At 38.0% G+C, this 22,844-nt stretch overlaps 1 protein-coding gene across 1 annotated transcript in view; it reads left to right on the top strand.

Annotated features, from left to right (window-relative positions):
• The window catches only part of LOC129235825 (cell adhesion molecule Dscam2), a 273,431-nt gene that overhangs the window by 246,644 nt on the left and 3,943 nt on the right, over positions 1 to 22,844 (top strand). The window contains exons 27-33 of the mRNA XM_054869869.1: positions 6,611 to 6,736; positions 15,843 to 16,158; positions 20,507 to 20,670; positions 20,885 to 21,148; positions 21,252 to 21,548; positions 21,612 to 21,861; positions 22,243 to 22,482. Coding sequence (XP_054725844.1) covers positions 6,611 to 6,736; positions 15,843 to 16,158; positions 20,507 to 20,670; positions 20,885 to 21,148; positions 21,252 to 21,548; positions 21,612 to 21,861; positions 22,243 to 22,482 — 1,657 coding nt within the window. The remainder of the gene's footprint in view (positions 1 to 6,610; positions 6,737 to 15,842; positions 16,159 to 20,506; positions 20,671 to 20,884; positions 21,149 to 21,251; positions 21,549 to 21,611; positions 21,862 to 22,242; positions 22,483 to 22,844) is intronic.

The raw sequence follows: 22,844 nt of genomic DNA on the forward strand, positions 1-22,844 counted from the left end.
ACTTACCACTTTATACTAATGGGGATAGTTTAATATTTTTTTATTATATTAAATATTTAGCAGTGAGGCATAAACGAATCAAAAACTAGATTTTTGTATACTGGAAAAGTTTTAAATAAATGTAAATCTGCTATATCGATCGGTAGTTACACTTTTGTGGGGGTGGCTTTGCTCTAGTGTGTTGCATCTATCTGTGGAGCCAACATCCAAACAAGAAGTTAGTGGCGAGGCTAAACGTAGCCCTTTTTTCGCTCTACAAGGCTCTTGGTTCCTCATTTTTTCTAAGCCAATGAAACCGAAACTCTATAAAATAAATAACTAGGCCTTGCGTTACTTATGCTTCTGAAACTTGGGGGACATATTAAGTGGATGAAGAAAAGCTTAACATGTTTGAGCGAAAAATCCTATAACGCATCTTTAGACCGATGCGGAAATAACGACTTCCAAATTGCCGGCTACATTAAGCTTCAGCGTTTTAAGTTGGCTGGACATGTTCTGAAGATGGGCCCCAATGAAATTTCAGGAAAGATCAACAATAGTAAGCAATTGATGACGACGCCAAGACCTTCAACTGTGTCAATCTGCGGTTTCCTGGGGCCCCTTTTTATAAGACACAAATAACGTAATGAACCTTTGCACTGAAAAACTGGAGGATGTCTGCAAAGACTCGAGACCCTTGGTCGAAGCTAAGCTTACCCATTGTTGAATAAATAAACTGCAATTTGCCCACATCACCAGTTGCCACACACCCCTACACCATCACCCCACAACCACCATATTTCCCTGTTGGAAATCAATTTTCTTTATTCAACGCTATAACAGATTTCTTCCACACAATTTTCCTCCCTTTGATAACAAAAATGCAAAATTTGCTTCCATTTGCAAAAATTACGTTTTCCCCTAAATTCTGGGTGCTTGTGCACAGGCCCGTTTGTGAAAGCAATGCGTTTTTGCCCATGTACTAGGAAAATAAATGACTTGTTATTAGCAACTTTTCCGTAACAACTCTTCCGTATGACTCTTCTGCCAGTTGAAGTACTAATATTTATTTAAAACTTATTTCTTATTTCATCTTTCTCTTTTGAAGCAGTTACCTTTGCATTTTCTTCATAAGCTTCATATTTCCTCATATTGCCCTTTTCTCTTTCTATTATTGGTCTTGAAGTTATAATTCCGTTATTTCCGTAGCTTCGAATTCCTCTCCGGACTGTTGTCGGACTTTCTATTCGCCGATATTTTTGCTTTCTTTACACAATTTTGTTAAGATCTTCCTCTCGTCAATGTCAATTTCTTTTATTTTAGCTTCCATTGGCCACACAGAATTCTATTAATATTGACCAATAAACTTATTAAATAAAAATAATAATTTCCTAACAAAAAATATGGTCCGATTATTCCACTGCTTGAGAAGGCACACCAAACCAACACTTTGTTTATGTGAAATGATGTTTTAGTAGTGGGTTCATTCCTATAATTGGTTCCTATAGATGAGCGGCAATTTTGATTACCTACACTTCCAAATGCAAATAGGCTTCATTACTCCAAAATATAATGATTGTGGTAGGAAATTACTCCAACATTGTCACGCAGAAATGTTTAAGCAAATTTTGAAGCAGTGAAGTCTTTGATCTTTCTTTGGAAGTCCCAGGGCAGCCCCTCTCTTGCGCATGGACTTATTTAAACTTCAGCAATTGCAATATTGTGCTCGAATTCTTGGTCCACTTGAATAGAGGCACTAACCGGTAAGAAAAAATAATAACAAAAAAAAATTTTTTTTTTACATTTATTAATAAAAGCTGAATAGAGTGTGTTACTTTATTTGCCACTTTGCTTATAAATTACTTCGTAAATATGTTGATGAATGGATTTGTAAAAACTCTTCATATAACCTAATGAAATTTCTGACCGGACCATTTTAATGGTTCGAATTAAAGCATTTTTGTCTTCGAATTGTTGCCCATTTTCATAAACCTTACGAGCACGCCATCCCCATAGATTTTCAAAATGTTTAGATCGGCCCATCCAGATTGAACTTCTTTTCGTTATAAAATGCTCATTTTTTCTATTTACCGGGGTCGTTATTTGTAACAGCACTCCAAACCATGTGGTTCCTTGCAAAATCGAGGTGGCGTTTTTTGCGAAATTTATTCATACTGTATATATATATATATATATATACATATCTAATTTTTTATGCCTAAGATGTGGCGCTTTTAGAGTAGCCCTTCGAACGATGGATTTCACGACTGCTACATTTGCCGTTTCTTAAATTTTGTTGTTGGAAGGGCGGAATTTGATGCATCCATATAGTTTTTCCGGTTTCCTTTGTTATCAAAGACATCGCAGTTCAGTATTTCTTACCATAGGACGCACTTCGTTTGTAAAGATCCATTACGTTTGGACTCCGGCTAATCTTTTTGCCAATCTGGCACTTAGAAAGTCCCTCTGAGGTCATGATATCGACATGTCCCATTTCGCGATCTGTTAAACCTTTTTATTTTCCTATTTTATTAGAATTACGAAGTTTTCGAGCCACAAAATGAATGCTTAAAAAACAATCCCTTTTCACAGTTCTCATGTGCAAATAATGTAGGCTAACTCAGTTCTTTTATACAAGTGAACCAATACATCAAGCGTAGTATTGCAGGTGCTCAAGTTTTACTGTTGCGAAATACCGTTAGATGGAATACTATTTTCATACATGGCTATTATCGAGCAAAGTACAGTCTTCACTTGAATTACCTCAAACCCTTGTGTTACTAGATCAAAAGCGGTTGGTTCAATAACTATTTCTTTCCTTAAAAATTATTGCCTCTAATAAAAACCGGATCCTGTAAACTACCATGTTTTGCGTAGCAGATTCTGCATAAGATTTTTGGACTTTTGCACGTTGGCAACGGCGAATATCGCAGGCGATGGAACGATGAGCTGTATGAGCTTTACGACAACATAGTCATAGCACAGCGAATGAAGATCCAGTGGCTACGTTGGCTTGGTCATGTCGTCCGAATGGATACAAACGCTCCGGCTCTGAAAGTATTCGATGCGGTACCAGCTGGTGGTAGCAGAGGAAGAGGAAGGCCTCCTCTGCGTTGGAAAGATCAGGTGGAGAGGGACTTGGCTTCACCTGGTGTGTCCAACTGGCGCCAGTTAGCATGAGAAATAAACAACTGGCGCGCTTAATAAACTCGGCCAAAATCGCGTAAGCGGTTAACGCGCCAATTAAGAAGAAGAGAATAAGAGAATAAAAACCGGATACGCAGATTTACATAGCAGATGTTTTCATTTCATTTATTTCAGATTTACTCCACTTATATGTATGACATATATTTTTATTTAATTTAATTATATAGAATACGTAAGTACGTATGTAAATATATTAAATATTAAAAGCAGGCATTCATATTTACATTCTACTTATATAAAAAAATTCATTTTTTTGTAAATAACATTAATTATTTACTTACATATATTTTGTTAAAATAATAGGCTGTCAACATAATTCAGGAATATTGCGGTTGTAGACCCATGCCAACACATCAGCAACAATTTAGGTTAATGGGATTATAAACAGCACTCAAAATTTTGTACTCATTTGGTGGGTAATAATGAGCGATAGTGGTAGAATTTTTGATTACTACTGTTTGCATTGAATTTGGGTGTACGAATGCGATGTTTGCGATGTTGGGGTGTTGCGATATTTATACACTCAATCATATCCATCACTGCATGCAAGAACCCGACAAGAAGATGAGTTGTGGTGGATCAATCCAATACTGCATTATTTTCAAGTGAACCCTAAGTCATAAAAACGGCAAGTCCTGCAATTCTTTTGTGTATGCTAAATAATAAACCTCAAACACTTGACTCGCTGAAAGCTAATATTCGCGAGTTAATCAACGCCGTAACCTTTCTGAGGCGGTTACTCTAAAATGTTTCGGAAAATGCAGAAAAAAGGACCCAAATGTGCGCCATATTCTCAATATTGTTTTCGGTTATTGACGCAATATAATATCAAATGAAATTTTAACCGGTGGCAATCGAATGCAATAAATTTTTTACTAAATTATGATTGAAAGCTATTATATTTCTTACCAACTGACATATTCAGTTAAGGTTGGCTTAAACTAAAGAAATATTATATTAATTGAGCTGCCTATTTAAAAATCACGAAAAAAAGAAAATATATAGGCTTGGCCAAAAGTAATAGGCACCCTACTAAAATACATGTAATTTCACTCAATACTCACTGTTGAGCATAGGTGAGTCAGCACTATGATATAAGGTTGTATGGCTGCTGATGGTGTCGGCGAAATATTCAATTGCGAAGGTCGCATAGGTAGTCAAATGTACTTTGAATTAAAAACTGTACTTTTGCCTCGTTTAACGCCGACAATAATTTAGATGGAGTTCAATTCTAACAAGACAAGGTCCTTTGCCACCAATCAGCGACTCTGAAGCGTCCGCTTAGAGACAATAACATTGTTTTTTAGATTGGCTAGCGTAGTTTCCAGATCTCAACCCCATAGATCCATTGTGGGCTACTTTAAAACGTAGGATAAAGGCAAACAGCAAAACATTGCAATTAGTCCTGAAAATTTGCTTTAACTCACGAGTGAAGCGCCATAAGTACAGCCAAATGTGCAAAGCTAGTCCACAGCACGCCTCAGAGAATAGCTGCTGCTAACAAAGTAAAGAGTGGACCTAATAAATGTCCATCTTCTTACCACTCATTTCTTTTATTTGTACTGATTTATTAATAAGACATCATTATTTTACTTTTTAAAACGTAAAACTCAGTAACTAATGGGGTGCCTAATACTTTTGGCCGAGTCTTTATATACACCTACATATATCCTGTATCCTGTGCATCCTTTCACAATACGTTTTTTAATGATTTTTGTGGCTTAGGTCTCGAACTACGTTAGAAAAAAATAGCATCAATACCGAATGAGTTTTTTTTAAGTTTTTTGTCTAGTGTAATCGATTTTCCATGCCATTCTGAGAAATGCATAAGCCTCTGTCTATCGCGATACCGTTAAGATGTTATAAGCGAGCAAAAGTAGAATAATTCGTTTAAAATTTCAAATTCTTTTATTTTCGTAGGTTTCATTTAATCTATTTTTATTCAAAACTAACAATTATGTGTGTCTGAAAAATGACATTATTTAAATGTCCATCTTGAGCACGTCTACGAAAAATCCGCCAAGCAGTCAATTTATAGAAGTCTAATTGTTGAGAACGTGGAAATATCGATATTGGAGATTGAAGGCTGTTTAGCAACACTTTGCGCTACAGCAGCAATATTTTCAACAGAACGTCTAGTTTTTGGTCTGCGAATCATTTTTCTATCCTCAACCGAACCAGTTTCTTGAAATTTTTTTACCAACCTTTGAACTATCGACTTATTCGGACGATTATTTCCAACCAGACAAATTATGAATTTTCCGATACATTTTTCTTAAATATGAATTTTCATTACAAGTTTCAAAAAATTTAAGGAGTTGTGCTATCGGGTAAAATTGTACATCCGCCTACTTGACAAATGTCAAAGGTGACATAAAAAATTTGTTTGATTGTGGGTAAAATCCCTCTGTGCAATTATATCCGAGCACGTGAACTAAAAACCAACAAGAACCCAAAAGTTGGAACAAAAAATTGCGTCACTTAATGAATGGCAGCGAAGATGTGATCTTGCTCCTAATGACCTCTGGACAACCCTAATCAACCCTAATTTTGCTACGTGGTTACGAAGAAGACACGGTGAAGTGGATTACTTCCTCACTCAGATGCTGAGCGGACACAGCTGCTTCCAGTATTATCTGCACAGATTTGGTATCCTTGCTTCACCAGACTGTCCTGCCTGCCCCAACGCGCGACACGTACGCTTCTACTGACCAAGGATCGCAAAAGAACGTGAGGAGTTAGCCACGATATTTGGGAGACAGGCAAATTAGACCCCAGTAGTGCAATTCAAAACATTGTTGGGATGCTACATGCAGGCTTGCCAAGCAAGTGTTGCTTACGCTACGTAAGCAGAACGAAGAAAGGCGAACAATAAAGTTAGTTCTGCAGCGGAAGCTCGAGCTAAATAATATCAATGCCCTGGGCCACGTCTGATCACACTGAACTTTACGACAAGTGCTGAATTCAACAAGAAATATTGTTCCAGAGGAGGTCGACTCAGACGTGCCGACGACAATTACGGACGTTTGAGTTAACGACTCACGACCATATCGTACGCAGACAAGACGGTAATGCACATGACATTATCGCACCCTATTATTATTATCGCACCCCATTATCGCATCATAAGTACAGCACCTGAACACAAGCTTCTTTTGTGGCTGATAGACACAATCACGGCTCTACCCTCGATGTATTGCAAATGCGGTACCGGGGTGGAAGTCAACCGAAGAGGGGAGGTTTATTTAAGTGGTAGCATACTCCGTATATCATTGGCGCGATGGCATCAATCAAAATGTTTCTTAAACAAAAGAAAAAAAGACTGAACGTTACTTTTAAAAGACCCTTTAGTTGTGGGGCAACTACTTTGTCACTTACGCAACTAAACTTATTAATCTTTAATATTTCTCCCGTTTCATTACAGCCTCACAGGCACCGAATGGCAACGAGCTGATCGCCACCAATACGTCCTGCGTAAATTTGAAATTGTCAATATGGAACAATGGAGGCTGCCCCATTCATCATTTCTCCATTGAACATCGTCCGTTGGGTAAGTAAATTTGTGACATGAGCGAGTGGGCGGTACAGGGCGACATGCAAATATTTGTGCGTGAATTTGTACTTGGATATGTATGCAAAACATTTGTTCGTGTGAATATAATATTTGTGAAATAGAGTGTTATTGTGCGTGTATCTCTTCCTATGCGCATGCATTGCACTGCTACTCTTTGCTGTAATTCATGTTGTTGCATTGATTCGACAACCGCCGCACGATTGCGGTTCACACGTAAACTGCTTTGTATGCAGAATTTTGTAATTGAATATTTTTATCACCAGCTTTTGACGTTCACGGTGCGCTGCCAATAACAACAAAAACTAAATATGTACTACAAAAGCCGATCCTACAAACAAATGCCCAGAGGGTCGGAGCATCGGTTGGTCAACGGGCCGTTCTGCGGTCGAGTAGTTGCCAGCCATTTCGGGCGTCACTACTGCGGTTGCGGTTTTGGAGTTTATTGAACGGACATTTTCTATTTAAAATCGCATATCCGCTATGCAAAATTCAATGTGCGTGCATGTGTGTGTGTACGTTTAAGTGCGATGCGACAAGTTTTAATTGCTATATACTTGTGCTTATTATACCTGTATAAGTGTGTGTGTGTATGTACTAGGGATGCAATTGTTGGGAACTCGGGATTTTGGGGTTTCGCTGGTCCCGAAAACCCCTCTAAGCCAAAAAATTGTAAGCATCGAATTGAACGAATTAAAAACTGGCTTATTAAAAAATTCGACTACAAAAACAGCTTTTTAATTTCCAAGAAACGAGGGGTAATTTCCTTATTGAGACTTGAAATAGACGAATTTACATAGTAAGTACGGGCTCACTTAGAGCCCAAAATAATAAAACGTAAAAAATTTCTTTTAAGTAAGACTTTAGTTTCGAAAATTATTCAAAACGAGCGTCGAACGATTTTGTCAAATGCTTTCTCTTTTCTAATGAATCTTAATAGCACACAAACACATATGAGCTGAAGCGCCACCTCTCACTACAATTAAGAAAGTACTTGAAACTTTGATTCTAAAATTACAGTCTAAGCATTCTTTTGCAGAAGCCTTATATGAATGCATCCACGATTGACGCAATGTTAATACCAAACGAAACGGAAAAACTGAAAAATTAAAATAAAATGAAAAAAAGTCTATTAAGTCAACCTACGTAAACTTCTTTAAATCGAACAACTTATAATTTATCCGACGCGCTGATAAAAGTAAAGGGTGGTTAAATTTCAAAGGCCGATGTTGAATGTGAACCACACCTAAATGTTAAGTTTTTCTACATTTCATTTATATTAATATTTTTCAATTTCAGACTAATTCAATTTGAATGATGGAAAGATACACAATCGAGCAATGCGTTAAAGTTATTCGGGCTTATTATGAAAACGGGCGTTCAAATCAAAATGCATATTGCGCATTTCGTGATTTTTTTGGTCAATTTAATCGTCCAAATGTGCGTACAATCAGAAAAATTGTGCAAAAGTTTGAGCAAACCGGGTCTGTAGGAGATGTGAAAACACCAGTGCATGCTCGTACAGCGCGTACTGCAGAAAATATTACTGCTGTTCGCGATAGTGTGGTTGAAGATCCGTCCACCTCAACTCGTCGTCGTGCGCAACAATTCCACCTCTCACGCTCGTCGTTGAAGAACATTATGCATAAATACTTGCATTTGCACGTTTACAAGGTGCAATTAACTCAAGAACTAAAGCCATTTGACCATTTCAAGCCTCGTCAATGGTCAGAATGGTAGCAGGCAATGGCAACAGTGAATGACCAATTTTCGAAGAAAATCATCTTCAGTGATGAGGCACATTTTCACCTCAGTGGATTCGTCAATAAGCAGAATTGCCGCATTTGGGCGAATGATAATCCAAGGGTGATTGCCGAAAAACCAATGTACCCACAAAGAGTGACTGTTTGGTGCGGTTTATGGGCCGCGGCATCATTGGGCCCTAGTTTTTCCAAAATGAGGCCGGTCAGGCAGTTACTGTGAATAGTGTTCGCTATCGTGAGATAATAACGAACTTTTTATGGCCCGAATTGGAAGATATGGATGTGGACGATATGTGGTTTCAACAGGACGGTGCCACTTGTCACACAGCTAACGAAACAATGACTCTTTTGCGCGAAAAATTTGATGGCCGAATAATCTCATGTCAATTGGCCACCAAGATCATGTGATTTGACACTGTTGGACTTATTTTTTTGGGGTTATTTGAAAGAAAAGGTGTACGTCGCTGTCGTAAGCCAGCAACAATTCAAGAGCTAAAGGATGAGATAATTCGGCACATTAACGGCATAGAACCTCAATTATGCCTCAGCGTCATTGAAAATTTGGACCATCGGATGGAGGTGTGCCGCCGAGGCCGCGGCGGCCATTTGGCCAATATTTTGTTCCATACGTAATTGAGCCATACCAATATTATCATAATAAAGAGAAATTACAATAATTAAAAAAAATGTATTCTATTCAAAATCAACACCGGGTTTGAAACTTAACCACCCTTTAGTAGAAGTATTTTGCAAAGGCGGAGATAGTAGTCATTATCTTCCAATGACTACATTTTTTCATTTCCGCCAACAAGCGTTGAGGCAAAAAAAGATATTTCTGACACTATTTTTATTCAAATAGTTTTGAAAAATATATTTTTTTATTATAATTAATACTACAAATATTTTAATAAGTGGCACCAAATAATCACCCTATTGGAAGATTTATAGTTTTTGGCGTCGTACAAATGACATCGTACGTCAAACATATATGATAGTTGTGAACTAGACAACTGCGGTATATAAACACACAAGAATTTCAGCACTTAAAATTATTATTTTGTGAAAAAGTTATTTAAAATCGAAATTGGACGATTAATTTTGCGCCACTGTACATATTTTAGTTAAGTTTCTTGTTATTATTTGAAAATAAATACTCTAAATACTTCATTTGATTCAAAAACATTTTCACTAAGCTGATTTATATTTATGTACTTGTGTATGCAATTTCGTAAAAAAAAGAAAGAAAAACAAGATAAATATTCATCATCTTTTAGCATTACCGTTGTTTGTAAGCTGTTTATCTGTTTCAAGTAGCGTCCACGATGCAGCTTCGTAGCATAAGACTGGTCTAGTGATAGTTTTGAACGTTTCGTTAGTGACGCGTAAGACCTGTTGCTAGAACTCTCTCTCTCATCGATGGTGAAGCTTGCTGAGTAGGCAATACTCGGTTTAAAGCATAAGTAGGTAAAAGATTCAACGAATATATTCAAAAGAATATGGATAAATTTTCAATTTGATGTTGATTTGAGTTTGATATTGGCTTCGGTGGTTTTAAGGCCAATTCTACCAGTCGCGAGTTCAATATCAGCAAAGGTTTCGGATAGAGCGTGAATGTTTTTGCTGGCAATCACTGCTTTGGCCACCGAGATCTTGTGATTTAACATCTTGTGGCTTTTTTCTTTTGAGCAACGTGAAAGAAAGGTCTAGGCCAACATCCCAGGGTCGATTCAAGACCTCAAAGATGGAATTCGTGAGGCTATCGAGGACATAGGGCAGCCACTTTGCAATTCGGTTATGGAAATTTTCATGAAAAGGATATTGTCCTGTAAGTGTGGTCGTGGGGGTCATTTGCCTGATGTTATTTTTCACTATTAACGGCACACCTTCATCTTTATAATGAAATAAACATCCGATCATTTATGATATTAAAAAAACATTTTTCTTTGAATATCAAAATAACACTTCATATTGGAAACCCCATATTATATCACCAGTTTTTTATACATTACTTACTTCACCGATTGCATAGAAAAGTATAAGGTTGAAGATTGTAGATGAAAGCATATCCTCCTATCTAATCTATCCCTATCCCTATCCTATCTTACATTCTGAAATTAGTCACATTGAAATATTGCTTCAGATTCGCTGATATTGGAGTTTGAATTGCAGTCCGCGAAAACCTCTTTTGTTTTGTCACGTGCGAATGTCTTCGTTTTATGTCATTTTTATGAAAACGAAAAATTGTGCCCATGCCACTTTTTCTTCTTTTATAGGACTAATTAAAAGCTATAAGCTAAGCCTATTATCAAAATTAAAAAAAAAAGCTTCAGACACCTTTTTCCAGTGAGATTATCGTACACAATCGTCACATTCGATTTTGGAAATGCCCATATTTGATTTTTAATATCAGTTTATTTTAAAATGTAAATGGATCTAATTCGTGATAGGTTCCTCTATAGATTTTTGTTCGTATTGAAAAAGGTTGAATTTCAGGATCCTGAGATTACTTCAAAAATATCCCGTAATACCGGGATCAATATTTTTCGCTAATACTGCCATGCCTAGTATGCAGGTATTTGCATTTAATCTGGTATTAGTGTCTGTGAGCCAAAGCGTGTGTTTAAATGAGATTTGTTGAATCGCATAATTTGCTTCATTTTCAGCTTCACAGATATAAATTAATCTCTTAAAGCGTATAAACATTCCACCCAAATTATATTAGCAAGCCTGTTGTTTTTAGTATCACTTTGAAATTTAAATACACAATAAAGTAAATAAAAAAAATACACAATTTATTCTGCATAAATAAGTGGCTTCATTACAACGATATATTTAAACATTTACATAGAGAAAATATATAATTTTAAATAAAAACAAAATGTAAAGAAGTTTACAGCGTGCGACAGGTGATTCTATATCAATATTTTGAGCAGTGTTGACTTTTTCTGTTTTATTCATTTATTTATTTTTTTTTTTCTTTTTTGGTGGAGTATTTTTCTTCTATAAAAGTATAGTTCATTATTTAACAAGTATCATATAAATTAAATTTTCAAATGTTATTGTATAATTGTATAAATACCCTAAACTTTCCCCACCTTATTTAGGCTTTTTAATTGTGATTTCTAAATTTGTTTGCACCTGGATCAGAATTGTTACTTGCATTTATCTGCTGCCCAAAAAATATTACATTGTGGTCATTGAATAATAATTACAAAGTGGCGCAAAATTAATCACCCTAACGGAAGATTTATAAATTTTGCAAATGGCATCTTCCGTCAATCATATTTGACACTTGCGAAATAGACAGCTGCAGTAAACAAACAGACCAGCAAAGGCGCACGCAAGGATGAAAATAAATATTTCCGGCACCCGGCATATCTTTTTTTTAGTTGTGAAAAAGTTATTCAAAAGCAAAATTTGATGATTGATTTTGTGCCACCTTGTAGCTGAACCCTCATATCGAATAGATTTTATTAGGGGGGAGTTTAAATTAAATAAGCCTTTCCAAATCCTTCTATCAAATTTAGAAGGAGTGACATTTCTTCGGATTTTGGGACAAACTCATTTTGAAACACAGATTGGATAATAAGTAATATTAAGTTATATTACCGGTGCTAGTGTGGGTTAAAAATCAGATTTTCGAAATGTGAACAAGCTTATATATTAAACAAATTTCGACCTACTTTAAAAAAAATGTTTTTTTTTGTAAAGATTATTAAACGCTCTTTCTTGATATGCATAGTTATATACATTTTGTGTATAAAATTTGAAAGCAACACTTTTGAAAGAAAAATATATATTGTATATTTTTTATAGGAAATAAATTTAACAAAAAAAAAAAAAAAATTACTAATTAGTAATACTCTTGAGTGCTTTATTAATATAAAAGAGATTGTATATCTTGCTATGCAGAAAGTAAAAAATATGGCGTTGATTTTTTATACACCGCAGATTTTTGTTACACATAAAGTGTTTTAGTTTTTCTAGTTTTTAAAAAAAATATTGCAGAATATGTTAGGTTAGGTATATCTGAATAGGCTGATCTGAATAGATCTCACATAGACCTCAAGGATCCGCAGTGTTACCAATGTTATTGGAGTCGTATTAAACATTGTTCGTGATACTTGTCGTGGCGAGTTTTAATACGCATTTTAAATTTTTGTCAGCAATATCCTTCAGAGATGAAAAGTATGCCGATTCCAAACAGTTCTAACGAGTTCTGCTTAAAGCAGGTCAGTTGCAAAGGGGGTGTTCTAACGTACTCCTTTCTTCTTCTAAAATAAAGTTAGTTGTTTATGTCGGCTTTCTAAATAGACTGTGCTTCCAGAGTTAATTCCTCGTCAAGCTCCGTCTTCAAAACTGAGAACGAGGGATATATGTACCTATGTTCGACGTACTCATCCTAGGCAAGCACGTGCCTTCATTCGTAAGATCGCCAACTCTCTCATTTCCCTCTATTCCCTTGTGCCCTTTTGTTGATTCTTTTTTTGAGAGGAGGGGAAGCATCAAAAGCCTGTGGTCGAAGCCGTGGTGGTGGTATGGGGCTTTAACCCATTAAGCCCCTCATGTTCGACAATACCGCCTGCCGCAACTCCACAATTAAGTAGTGCGCCGGAAGACCGTTGGGAGCATTTGTATACTCAATCGTTCGTTATCGTCAGTTCTGTTCGATATTCCGTATTGTCATGCGAATTACTTTCTTCTATGCAACCTCCATTCAACAAGTCGGAGCTGTTTCATTATAATCGCTGCGACAGCCCCTGTTATATCCCACTTTTATTTACTTTCGCTCTTATGTTGGGCAGGATTGTTCTCCTTCGGATATTCATTAAAAGCAGAACAAAGCGTTTGTCGTACGTTTTCGAACCGCGAGCAATGAAACACAACATGCGACGTACTTTCTCGTTCTTCTGAGCTTTGAGGGCAATAAGGATCTTCTTCGATTTTGAACCTGTGCAGGTATTCTTTGAAGCATCCATGACCAGTAAGAAGCTTTGTTTTATCGTTGTATCGTAATCAACTTCACCTTGTTTTCTGTTTATTCACGCCACAACCTCAGGAATAAGTTTTCAATTCCAGCGACCACTTTCATACTCTTCCCATCGCCGCTTGTTTTTGCTCTTTCTTCCTGTTTTGCTGCACTCGACGGCCTATGCGCGCTGTCGCTATACAACCGGGCGATTTCATCCGCGAAAAGATCGCGTCAATTGATGCAGTTCGCTCTGCACTAGCCACTCTCTTTCATTGTGCTCTAGGTCGGGTCGATTTAAAAATCGCTCATTGCTCTGTGAAAATTGTATTCTAGGGATCAAAAATAAGAACCTTTGCCGAAGGAACCATACCTCTAAAACGAATTCTGGTGTCCCCCAATTTCAAAATATACCAATTTTTGGCCTCTACATGAAAAAATCAGCTAAATGGCTATGTTTTTTCTTTATTTTTATTTATTTATAATAATATTTACTATTTATTTATAATACGAGTAATATCTATTTTTTCTCTTAAGAAATTTATTTAGTCAGAACATATGTAAATGAAAAAATTAATTTAAGTGAGTTATAGAAAATAAACTAAAAAGTTCGACCCAAATTGGGGGACATCAGAATTCGTTTTAGAGGTATGGTTCCTTCGGCAAAGTTTCTTATTTTGATCCCTAGAATATGATTTTCACAGAGCAATGGGCGATTTTTTTGCCTCCCCACAAATCGACCCGGCCTATTTTGCTCGGTGCTCAGTAAATTATGACCTGTCTATTCTCGCAGAGGTTGTCCATTTTGGATCTACAGTGTTGCACGTATTTCGAGCCATTGCTTCAATAGCAGTTTCACTATCGATTAAGGTGTTTGTGCGAGTGTCGAGGGGAGTAAATTCAAACGCCAATTCAGCTGTTTTAGCTACAGCATAGATCTCAGCTTGAAATATACTGTAGCATATTATGAATAGTGTCCATCATGTTTTTTTCTTGGTAATGATGTGAAGTAGTAAAAGCTCGTTAATTTAAAATTTTATCAAGCACACATTTTCAACTTTAAACTGTTATGGTTTGGTTAGAATTTTATTATTTTTTGTTTATTGTTTATTGTATATTAATTATTTTAATTTTATTGTTATTTATTTAGTCTTATTTCTAATTTTTTGCGATATATTTTTAATGATTTTTTTTAGCTAAGAATAGAAAAAAATCTGAGACTTCAAGTAGCATTTATATATTATATATATAAAAAGTCGGGACTCAAGCAAAAAACAATTGTTTTTTAAATAATCTTGAAAATCGAATATCACGAAAATGGTTGGCTCATCGAAATATAAATTACCTAAATAATATTGTCCTTAAGTTTCTGGGACTACTTTCTCTGCATATTTAATTTTATTAAAATTTCTATAGAATAAAAAAGTTCTTGCTTTGCGTTTTCCTACAAATTTCTGTGTTGCTATATGTGCTGCTTAACGTTTCAAATGAATTGCCTCATTTAATAGATAGAGTTTGTTTTTGTAAATTAATTTTGCAGTTTGTAATAAAAATAATCAAAATTAATTTACCATGTAATAATACTTATTACACAAACAAGCAAATATTTGCGACTGCTGCGAAAATACACATTTCTGATTGCAACTTTGCGTAATAAATATTTGCTTCAAAGAGAATATTTTTAGTCTTATTTTAGGCTATCATTTCATAGGCATATTTAAACAAACTTATATTTTATGACTTTTTTGCGTTGCAAGTGGAAAGCATGCGAATATTTTAAAGTGCAACATTAGCAAAATTGGCCACAATGATTGTAATAGCAATAACATTTCACATGCCGCTTGGTGAGCCGAGAGCCAATGCAACTCCCTTGAAAGCCAATCAATTTCGAATATTAAACGCATCGCAATGCACACACACACACACACACGCACGCACATAAATTAGTTGTATAGGCATTTGTAAGTATGTATGCATAAGTATGTATTTCATGCACGCGCGTGGGCAACTGTGAGCGCATTGCATAAAATATCAATACAACAAATTGCTCTGCCATGGCCCTCAGCCATTTTACGGCAATGCTAAACCGCCTGTCGTCTGTCGACCGTACTTCCATCGAATTTGTACACACACACCAACGCAAACAAATAGGTATGATATTTACATTCCCACTGTACTTTTGCTGCACTGCACTGCACCGCTTCACTTTGTCATATTATCTAAATATGTATGTATATATATATATATGTATGTGTGTATATGTGCTTACGTGCATATGTATGGTATGTTAGGCACACTGGTGCTTTGTGTGCGCCGCAAGCAATCAACATTTCCATTTAACATTTTTACACAGGGGACATCCGTTGGACGGTCGTCACATCCGACATCTCGAATGCCGAAGAAAATCGTGAAAATTTAATATTTTGCGATTTCCTGCCAGCCAAGTGGTATCAGCTGCGCGTTTCGGCCACAAACGATGCTGGCAAAACCACCGAGCACTATCACTTTGCCACCACCAACCTGGATGGAGTGACAATACCACCGCCTCAGGTTTTCCCATCGGAAAATGATTTGATGAACAATCTGATAAATGCAACGAATCCTACCAACGGTGATTGGTTTTCAACATTAATCGTCATCGTAATCATCACCGTTGCCATCATTACCATGTAAGTACCATAAAGAATACAAAAACAAAAAAAAGAACTAGATAAAATGTCAGAGAAGAGTGCCGCGTGGGCATGGGGAGGAATGCGGTCAAAGGAGCGCTGGATTATGCGAATATTGCAGCCGCTGGTGATACACCGGTGAATTAATGAAGCAAATCGCAGTTTAGCGTGAACTTTCATTCAGCCTTTGGCAATGGTTCGTTTGGCCCTTATTTTTCATTTGCTTTTGGTTCTGTCTCTATTTTAATATTTCGTACTCCTGGCGAAAATGTGTGGTAGAAAAATGGGAAAATGATGTGGGAAAAACAGAAAAAAAATGAAATAAAAATTATGTATTACAAAAAGCTCTTAGAGACATTACTAATTAACAGGAGCCTTAATTAGGAAATTAATTTCTGGGATTTTTTGTTGAATTATTGATATTTGCGTAACTGGGTATAGGGGTTTTCATTAAGGGCATTCGAATTTTGAAAACAAAAAATAAAATAAACTGCTTAAATGATATGGCCGCAGCTGTTTATTTTAAGTAATTTCATGTTTCTTTGGTACCAGACCCTGTGACTAAATGGCAGCGCATCAAAACTTTGGCTGATTTTTACTGTTCTCTTATAATATAATAATGCACATTCCAAATTGGCAGAAATGTTGAAGTGCAATCATTTTGTAGCAGGGTGTATGGGTGGACTTTAATTTGGTATGAATGGAAGCCGTAGATCCACTGTCGGTAGCACTTTCCATTGGACAACATTTAGATGGCATCTTAGCATTGTTCAGAAATTTCACGTAGCCCCAATAGTCGAGTCTTCAATGCCGCCTCCAGGCTAATGGACGAAGCTCTCGAAACCCTCATCCACTAAATTAAATTTGCTTGTTTACTATGGAAGTGAACTTGTGCCACTCGAAAAGTCTTTTTCATGACCGCCATATGAACGCCTTATCGATCATCAATGAGCGCCAGTGAACGAAACTACTTGTACCGGGAAAACATCCATACCACACAGAGGATTTTTTTGTTGAGTATATAGACAGCTGGTTTATATCCCATGGGTTTCTATTACTCCAAATCCGGCTTGTTGCTATTTAAGCAGCCACTTGGCCAGAAATGAGCCTCTTCACTGCCGGAGATTTTCTTTTCGGATAGAATATTGATTTTGATGTGAAATTTCAACAATTTTAATGCAGAGTTGAATCCTATGGCGTTCTCATCATCATCAGTTCCTGTTTCTCCCATTGGAGCATAGGGCCTCGATAAAATATCTCCATTTTGTTTTGTTCTTAGCCGGTAGCTTAATTTCGTTCTACGTCTTTCCAGGCTCTTCGATTTCACTCTGACCCGTTCTCCTCCGTGACATTTTTGGGCGACCAACTTTGCGATCACCTTGTGGATTCCAGACCAAGGCTTGTCGAAAAATTTCACTTGCGTCTTTGCGAAGCGTACGACGAATCCGCCTCCATTTTCTTAGCTTTATCAAATCAGCTATAGATTGAATTTCGCACCTCACGTACAGCTCGTCATTGCTTATGGTCTTGATCCCCTGCATACTCATCTGTTTACGCAGCTTTGAATTTTGTTCGCATTTCACATGTTTGTAAGCCAGGTTTTTGAGCCATACAAGAGAACCGACCATACATTTTGATAGATAAGAGGCAGATATCATCGGCGTAAGCGAGATCTTCAAGGTGCTCAATGAACTTCCAATAAATACCTCTCCTTTTCCCTCGATGTAGCTTCTCATGATATCCTCAATCACAATCAGGAATAATAAGGGAGACAAAAGGCATTTTTGTCGTACTCCATTACTGGTGGATATACTTTCGGACGCGTAACCATTTGCATTGGGATATTCCGAGCGTGTAGCGTATTCTATATGCTGTTACGAGATATGCTATCAAAAGCTGCGCTGTAGTCTACAAACGCTAGTTGGAGAGTTGTCTGCCATTATTGTGCTTGCTGTACAATGATACGCAGAATGCGCGATAACCGCTTACTTACAAAGGTCCAAAAACCTTTCGCAGAATCTTTCTCTCGAACACACCACGCCTCATAGGAAGTTGTCTTCGTCTAAGCTTCTACGTCATATGTTAAGACGGAGATGATGAGAGTCTCATAGAGTGCTAGTTTTGTTCGTCGAGAGGACTTTACTACTCAATTGCCTACTTAGTTCAAAGTAGCACTTATTGGCAAGAAAGATTCTACGTTGGATCTGTTGCTTCTAAGTTCTGTTTGCAGTTTCCCCAAATAGACGCCCAAATGGACATTATTGACAGCAGCATTATTCCCCTATAATCTTTCTTTGGCAGCACCACCAGGATGCCTTGTAATCAATCATCGGGAAGCTTCTCTTCATCCCAGATAGCATTAAAAATAGGTTGAAGAAGATCTGCAGTCTGCTCTGGGTAAGCCTAAAAAACCGCTGCTGGAAGACTAGTGCAGCAGGGCCCCTTGTTGCTTTTTAGGGATTTTATAGTGGTGAGTATCTCTTGTTTGGTTGGCGGAGAAGAAGATGTATTGGACAAGGAGGAGGAATTATGGCATGAAGGTTCCAACATCGGCTCATCTAAGCCACTTTCTTGATTTAGAATGTCACTGAAATGTGCTCTCCAGCGCTGCGTTAGCTCGTTGTCAGATGTTAGTAGTCTACCATCTTTTCGCATGTTGTTAGGTTTTGCCATTTTGAATTTACTATTCTAATAATTTCCCTAGATCTTGGCCAAAAAATGTAGCATATAACCCTGAGACTTTTCTCGATAAACTTCTGAAGGCGTCTGCTTGTGCGCTCAGAGATAAGTCAGGTCTCAGATCCACTTAGGAGGACAGATTTTACGCGGATCTTGAACATTTCAAGTTTGGTTCTTAGTGACAGTGTACGAAAGCACCACAGTCCGTTTAGCTTATGGAACGCAGCCAGTGCTTTATGAATACGTACTGCCACATTAGATTGATGATGGCATTTTCGCTTGTAATAAATTCAAAACGCAATGTGTTTGTTGTTTGTATTCTCATAAATTTGATTTGGGTGACGTCTCTTTTAAGACCTTCTTCTTCTTCTTAATTGGCACTATAACCGCTTACGCGATTTTGGCCAAGTTGAGCAAAGCGCGCCAGTCGTTTCTTTCTCGTGCTAACCGGCGCCAGTTGCACACACCAAGTGAAGCCATGTCCTTCTCCACCTGATCTTTCCAACGCAGAGGAAGCCTTCCTCTTCCTCTGCTACCACCAGCTGGTACCGCATCAAATACTTTCAGAGCCGGAGCGTTTGTATCCATTCGGTCGATATGACCCAGCCAGCCTAGCCGCTGGATCTTTATTCGCTGTGCTATGTCTATGTCGTCGTAAAGCTCATACAGCTCTTTTAAGACCGACTCTCATTTATTTCGAGTTGACGAAGTTTTGCATCAGCTAATGTGTTGGTCATAAAACAAATATCATTAGGATAATGGAGGTCGCTTAAATATAATTTTACCTCCATTGCAGTGCTTCTAGAACTTCTATATTTGTAAAGACATACCAATAAATGGTACCAAGATAATTATGTGAATGTGATCCCTTAAAACGTGCCCCCTGCTCCATCTTATGTAAATATTTTGGGCGATGTGAAAGCCAAGTTGAAGAAAGGTGAACGCTTTTTAAAGAAAAATGATTTTAAGTTATTAAATGGAACAAATATGCTACCTGAGCAGGTGTTTAAAGGCTACGGAAGTCCATTACACTCAAACATTTTTGTACAACAAGGATATGTTTCAATTCATTTTAACAAATTCCAAAATCTGTTCATCATTTTAATCAAGCGTTTTCAAGCGTACATAGTTGGTTTGTAAAGTTTTGGTCCCTACACTTCGATTTTAAACGAGCTCGAATAGGGAAGGCTCTTGTGTGATTTTTTATGAGCAGCATCAACTACGACTGATGAATCACTTCAGCTTCACATATAAGCACTTATCTGCGAATCTTTAGTTTTTACGCAGCTGTGATATTTTAAACCGCATATAAAAACTTCTAACCCTCGTCCAAATTCAGTTGTGTGGCAGAAGATAAATGTTAAAATAGATGAAAATAGCCATCCAAGCATACTCGTACATTTGCTTTTTGCTTCCATCTCGCAGACTCCCTTTCTCAATGAGCGCAGATGGCGTGTTAATAGACTCGAAGTAGAAGTTTTTCTAAACTGACAGTGAGCAAAACAATTTAATTGCCCCAGCGTTGAAATCACGTTTTTCATTTACACTTTATTACACTTCCTTTTTTTATTACTTCGCTTTATGTATTTGATTCTTCCATTTCTCTTCGCCATCCACTCTTTTTACGCTCGCATCCTGCGTTATCCGCTGATGACATGCGACATCTCAGCGCTTTAACAATTAAACATCGTCGTACGCTGTGTGGTCCCATAGCCGAGGGCTATGAGTCGCGTACACTGCCCGGTGAATACAAAGAAGACCACGACAATCGACGCAATCAGCAAGTGTACAGCGCCTCGCCAGTGAAAACTGTGGATAAAGGAAACGAGTCAGGTGAGTTGACGTGCTGCTGCAGGTGAGGTGGCAGAAAATCTGAAATGAACATTTGAACGCCATGACACGCAACGTGCAGTGTTTAGCACGCACGGGCACATATTACTCGAGCTGTAATCGAGTAGGAGTAATTAAATATTTTTTTCTCTCTAATAGTGGCTAACAGTATTTTCCGTTGTCTATTTTGCTCTTATTTTCGATGCTTGTTTTGCAGAAATGTATGAGATTTCGCCTTATGCCACATTTAGCGTGAACGGTGGCCGCACTGGCGCTGGTGCTGGCTCGTCCTCGAAGGCACCCTTACGAGGAGGCGTCTCCGCCTCACCAATGGATTATACCATGCAATTCAAGACATTCGGGCATCCGGAGGGCGACAATCTCAATGCAACAGCTTATCCTTTGCTGCCGGCAAGCTCTGGATTCGGGCATGTCAAGTCGAAATCCAGCTGGCATAAGCAACGCTACTACAACACAGATGGTAGGGCATTACTTTTTTCACCTACTAAACACCTTTTACCGTTTCAATTCAACTAAGTACATTTTATATACTTTGCCTCAACTATGCTTCACTACCCCCTCAGATGAATCGACGCTCAGCAAATCGATGACTATGGTGGCCGGAGCACAATCGGGGCATTCCAAGAAGAGCGCACGCAATGATGGTAGCCGCGGCAGCAAGAGTACCAGCAGCAGCAGTGGTGGTGGTGGCGGTAGCGGCAGTGGAGTTGTGGGCGGGACTGGTGGTGTGGTCGTGGCTGGGACACATTGTGAATCCGAGTCGGACACGAGCATAAGTCCCAGCACTGAGTTCTCCAATATGCCAACGTACAGAGTTCCTTGTAAGTCGACGCGCAGCAGCGATGAGCGCGCAGCTGCAGGTGCGTATGGGTGGGGCGCGCATGCTAGTAAGCCTGTCGCTCGCTATTTATACCCTCTTGCAGATATGTTTCGACCTGACTCGAGCACAGAGTCCAACAATGAGCAGGGCTCACCGGTGGAGCGCCGTATAAGCGGGCCGCGGCAGCTGGGAGGTGCGCCCGGTGGTGGTGGTGGTGGTGGGAACAGTGGTGCCGATAAGCGGGGACATCGCAGTCGAAAGCAGCAACAACTGCAAATGCAACAACAACAGCAGCAACAAGCAAAGGAGCACCAGACGCTGGATCGAAGAATATGCCCTGGAAGTAACAACAGGTAGTTCAGGTACCTAAACCCCAAAATCCACCAAAGAAAAATTGATTTGGATTAATTGAAAATGAGTGGGGTCAAGGGAAGCGTATATTAAGAGATTGTGATTTGTGGGAAGGATTAAATTACTTGATATGAGGGAAGTAGGAGGTAATAAGCAAACAATTTTTGTTAAAATGCAAAATTCGAAATTGAAACTGCAACTTATATAAACTTTTTGGTAACACTTTTGGCTCTAAAACCAGCTTTATGTTTAAAATAAGTACTACATTTTTGAATTTTATGTACAGTTCTTACTTTTTCTTCTAATTTTTTATCTAACAGTACTGGTTTTTAATTGCCTTTTAATTGTCTTTTTCACTTTCCTCTTCATCGCATTTTACACAGTTTAGACAGTGAGGTTAACTCGGATACGGGCACCTACTTGGCGGCGACCATAGCCGCTGTGGCTGCTGGCGATCTGGGTTTTCGTCCACCGTCGGGTTTTACTGATTCGCGCGAATTCAGCGAGGCTGAATGCGATCGCGAGCAACGTGCATTGGACTTGGAGGTGCAACGTGTTATGGAAAACACCGACGGACAATTGGCCAAGATGGATAGGGAGGAATTGACCTCACTGCTAGCAAGGTAAGCAAAGAGGTTGGAGAAATTTTGAAAAATATTTATTTTCACATATTGAGAGACGGTTTATTGCCACATTGTAAGAATCGAATGCAGGACCTTCAGTTAGCATGCCACGTACAAGCAATAATGGCCACAGCAGGCCGGCTCTCATTTTAAAAACTTGAAGATTTGCCAAGGCAAATCTCAAAGAATTATTCAGTAGAATTCGAAGGTCTTAGAAATTAGGTATTTTTTTCTGCTAAAAATAATATTTTCTTTTTGATACAATTGTTTATATTTTATAAGATAAGAAGTGCTGTTCTGAAAATACATGACCCATCAATGACAAAAGTACCAGTCGGATGGAGCTATAAGTATGTGGTGAA

The sequence above is a fragment of the Anastrepha obliqua genome, chromosome 1, assembly GCF_027943255.1.
Source record: "Anastrepha obliqua isolate idAnaObli1 chromosome 1, idAnaObli1_1.0, whole genome shotgun sequence".
In the NCBI taxonomy this organism is placed as follows: Eukaryota; Metazoa; Arthropoda; class Insecta; order Diptera; family Tephritidae; genus Anastrepha; species Anastrepha obliqua.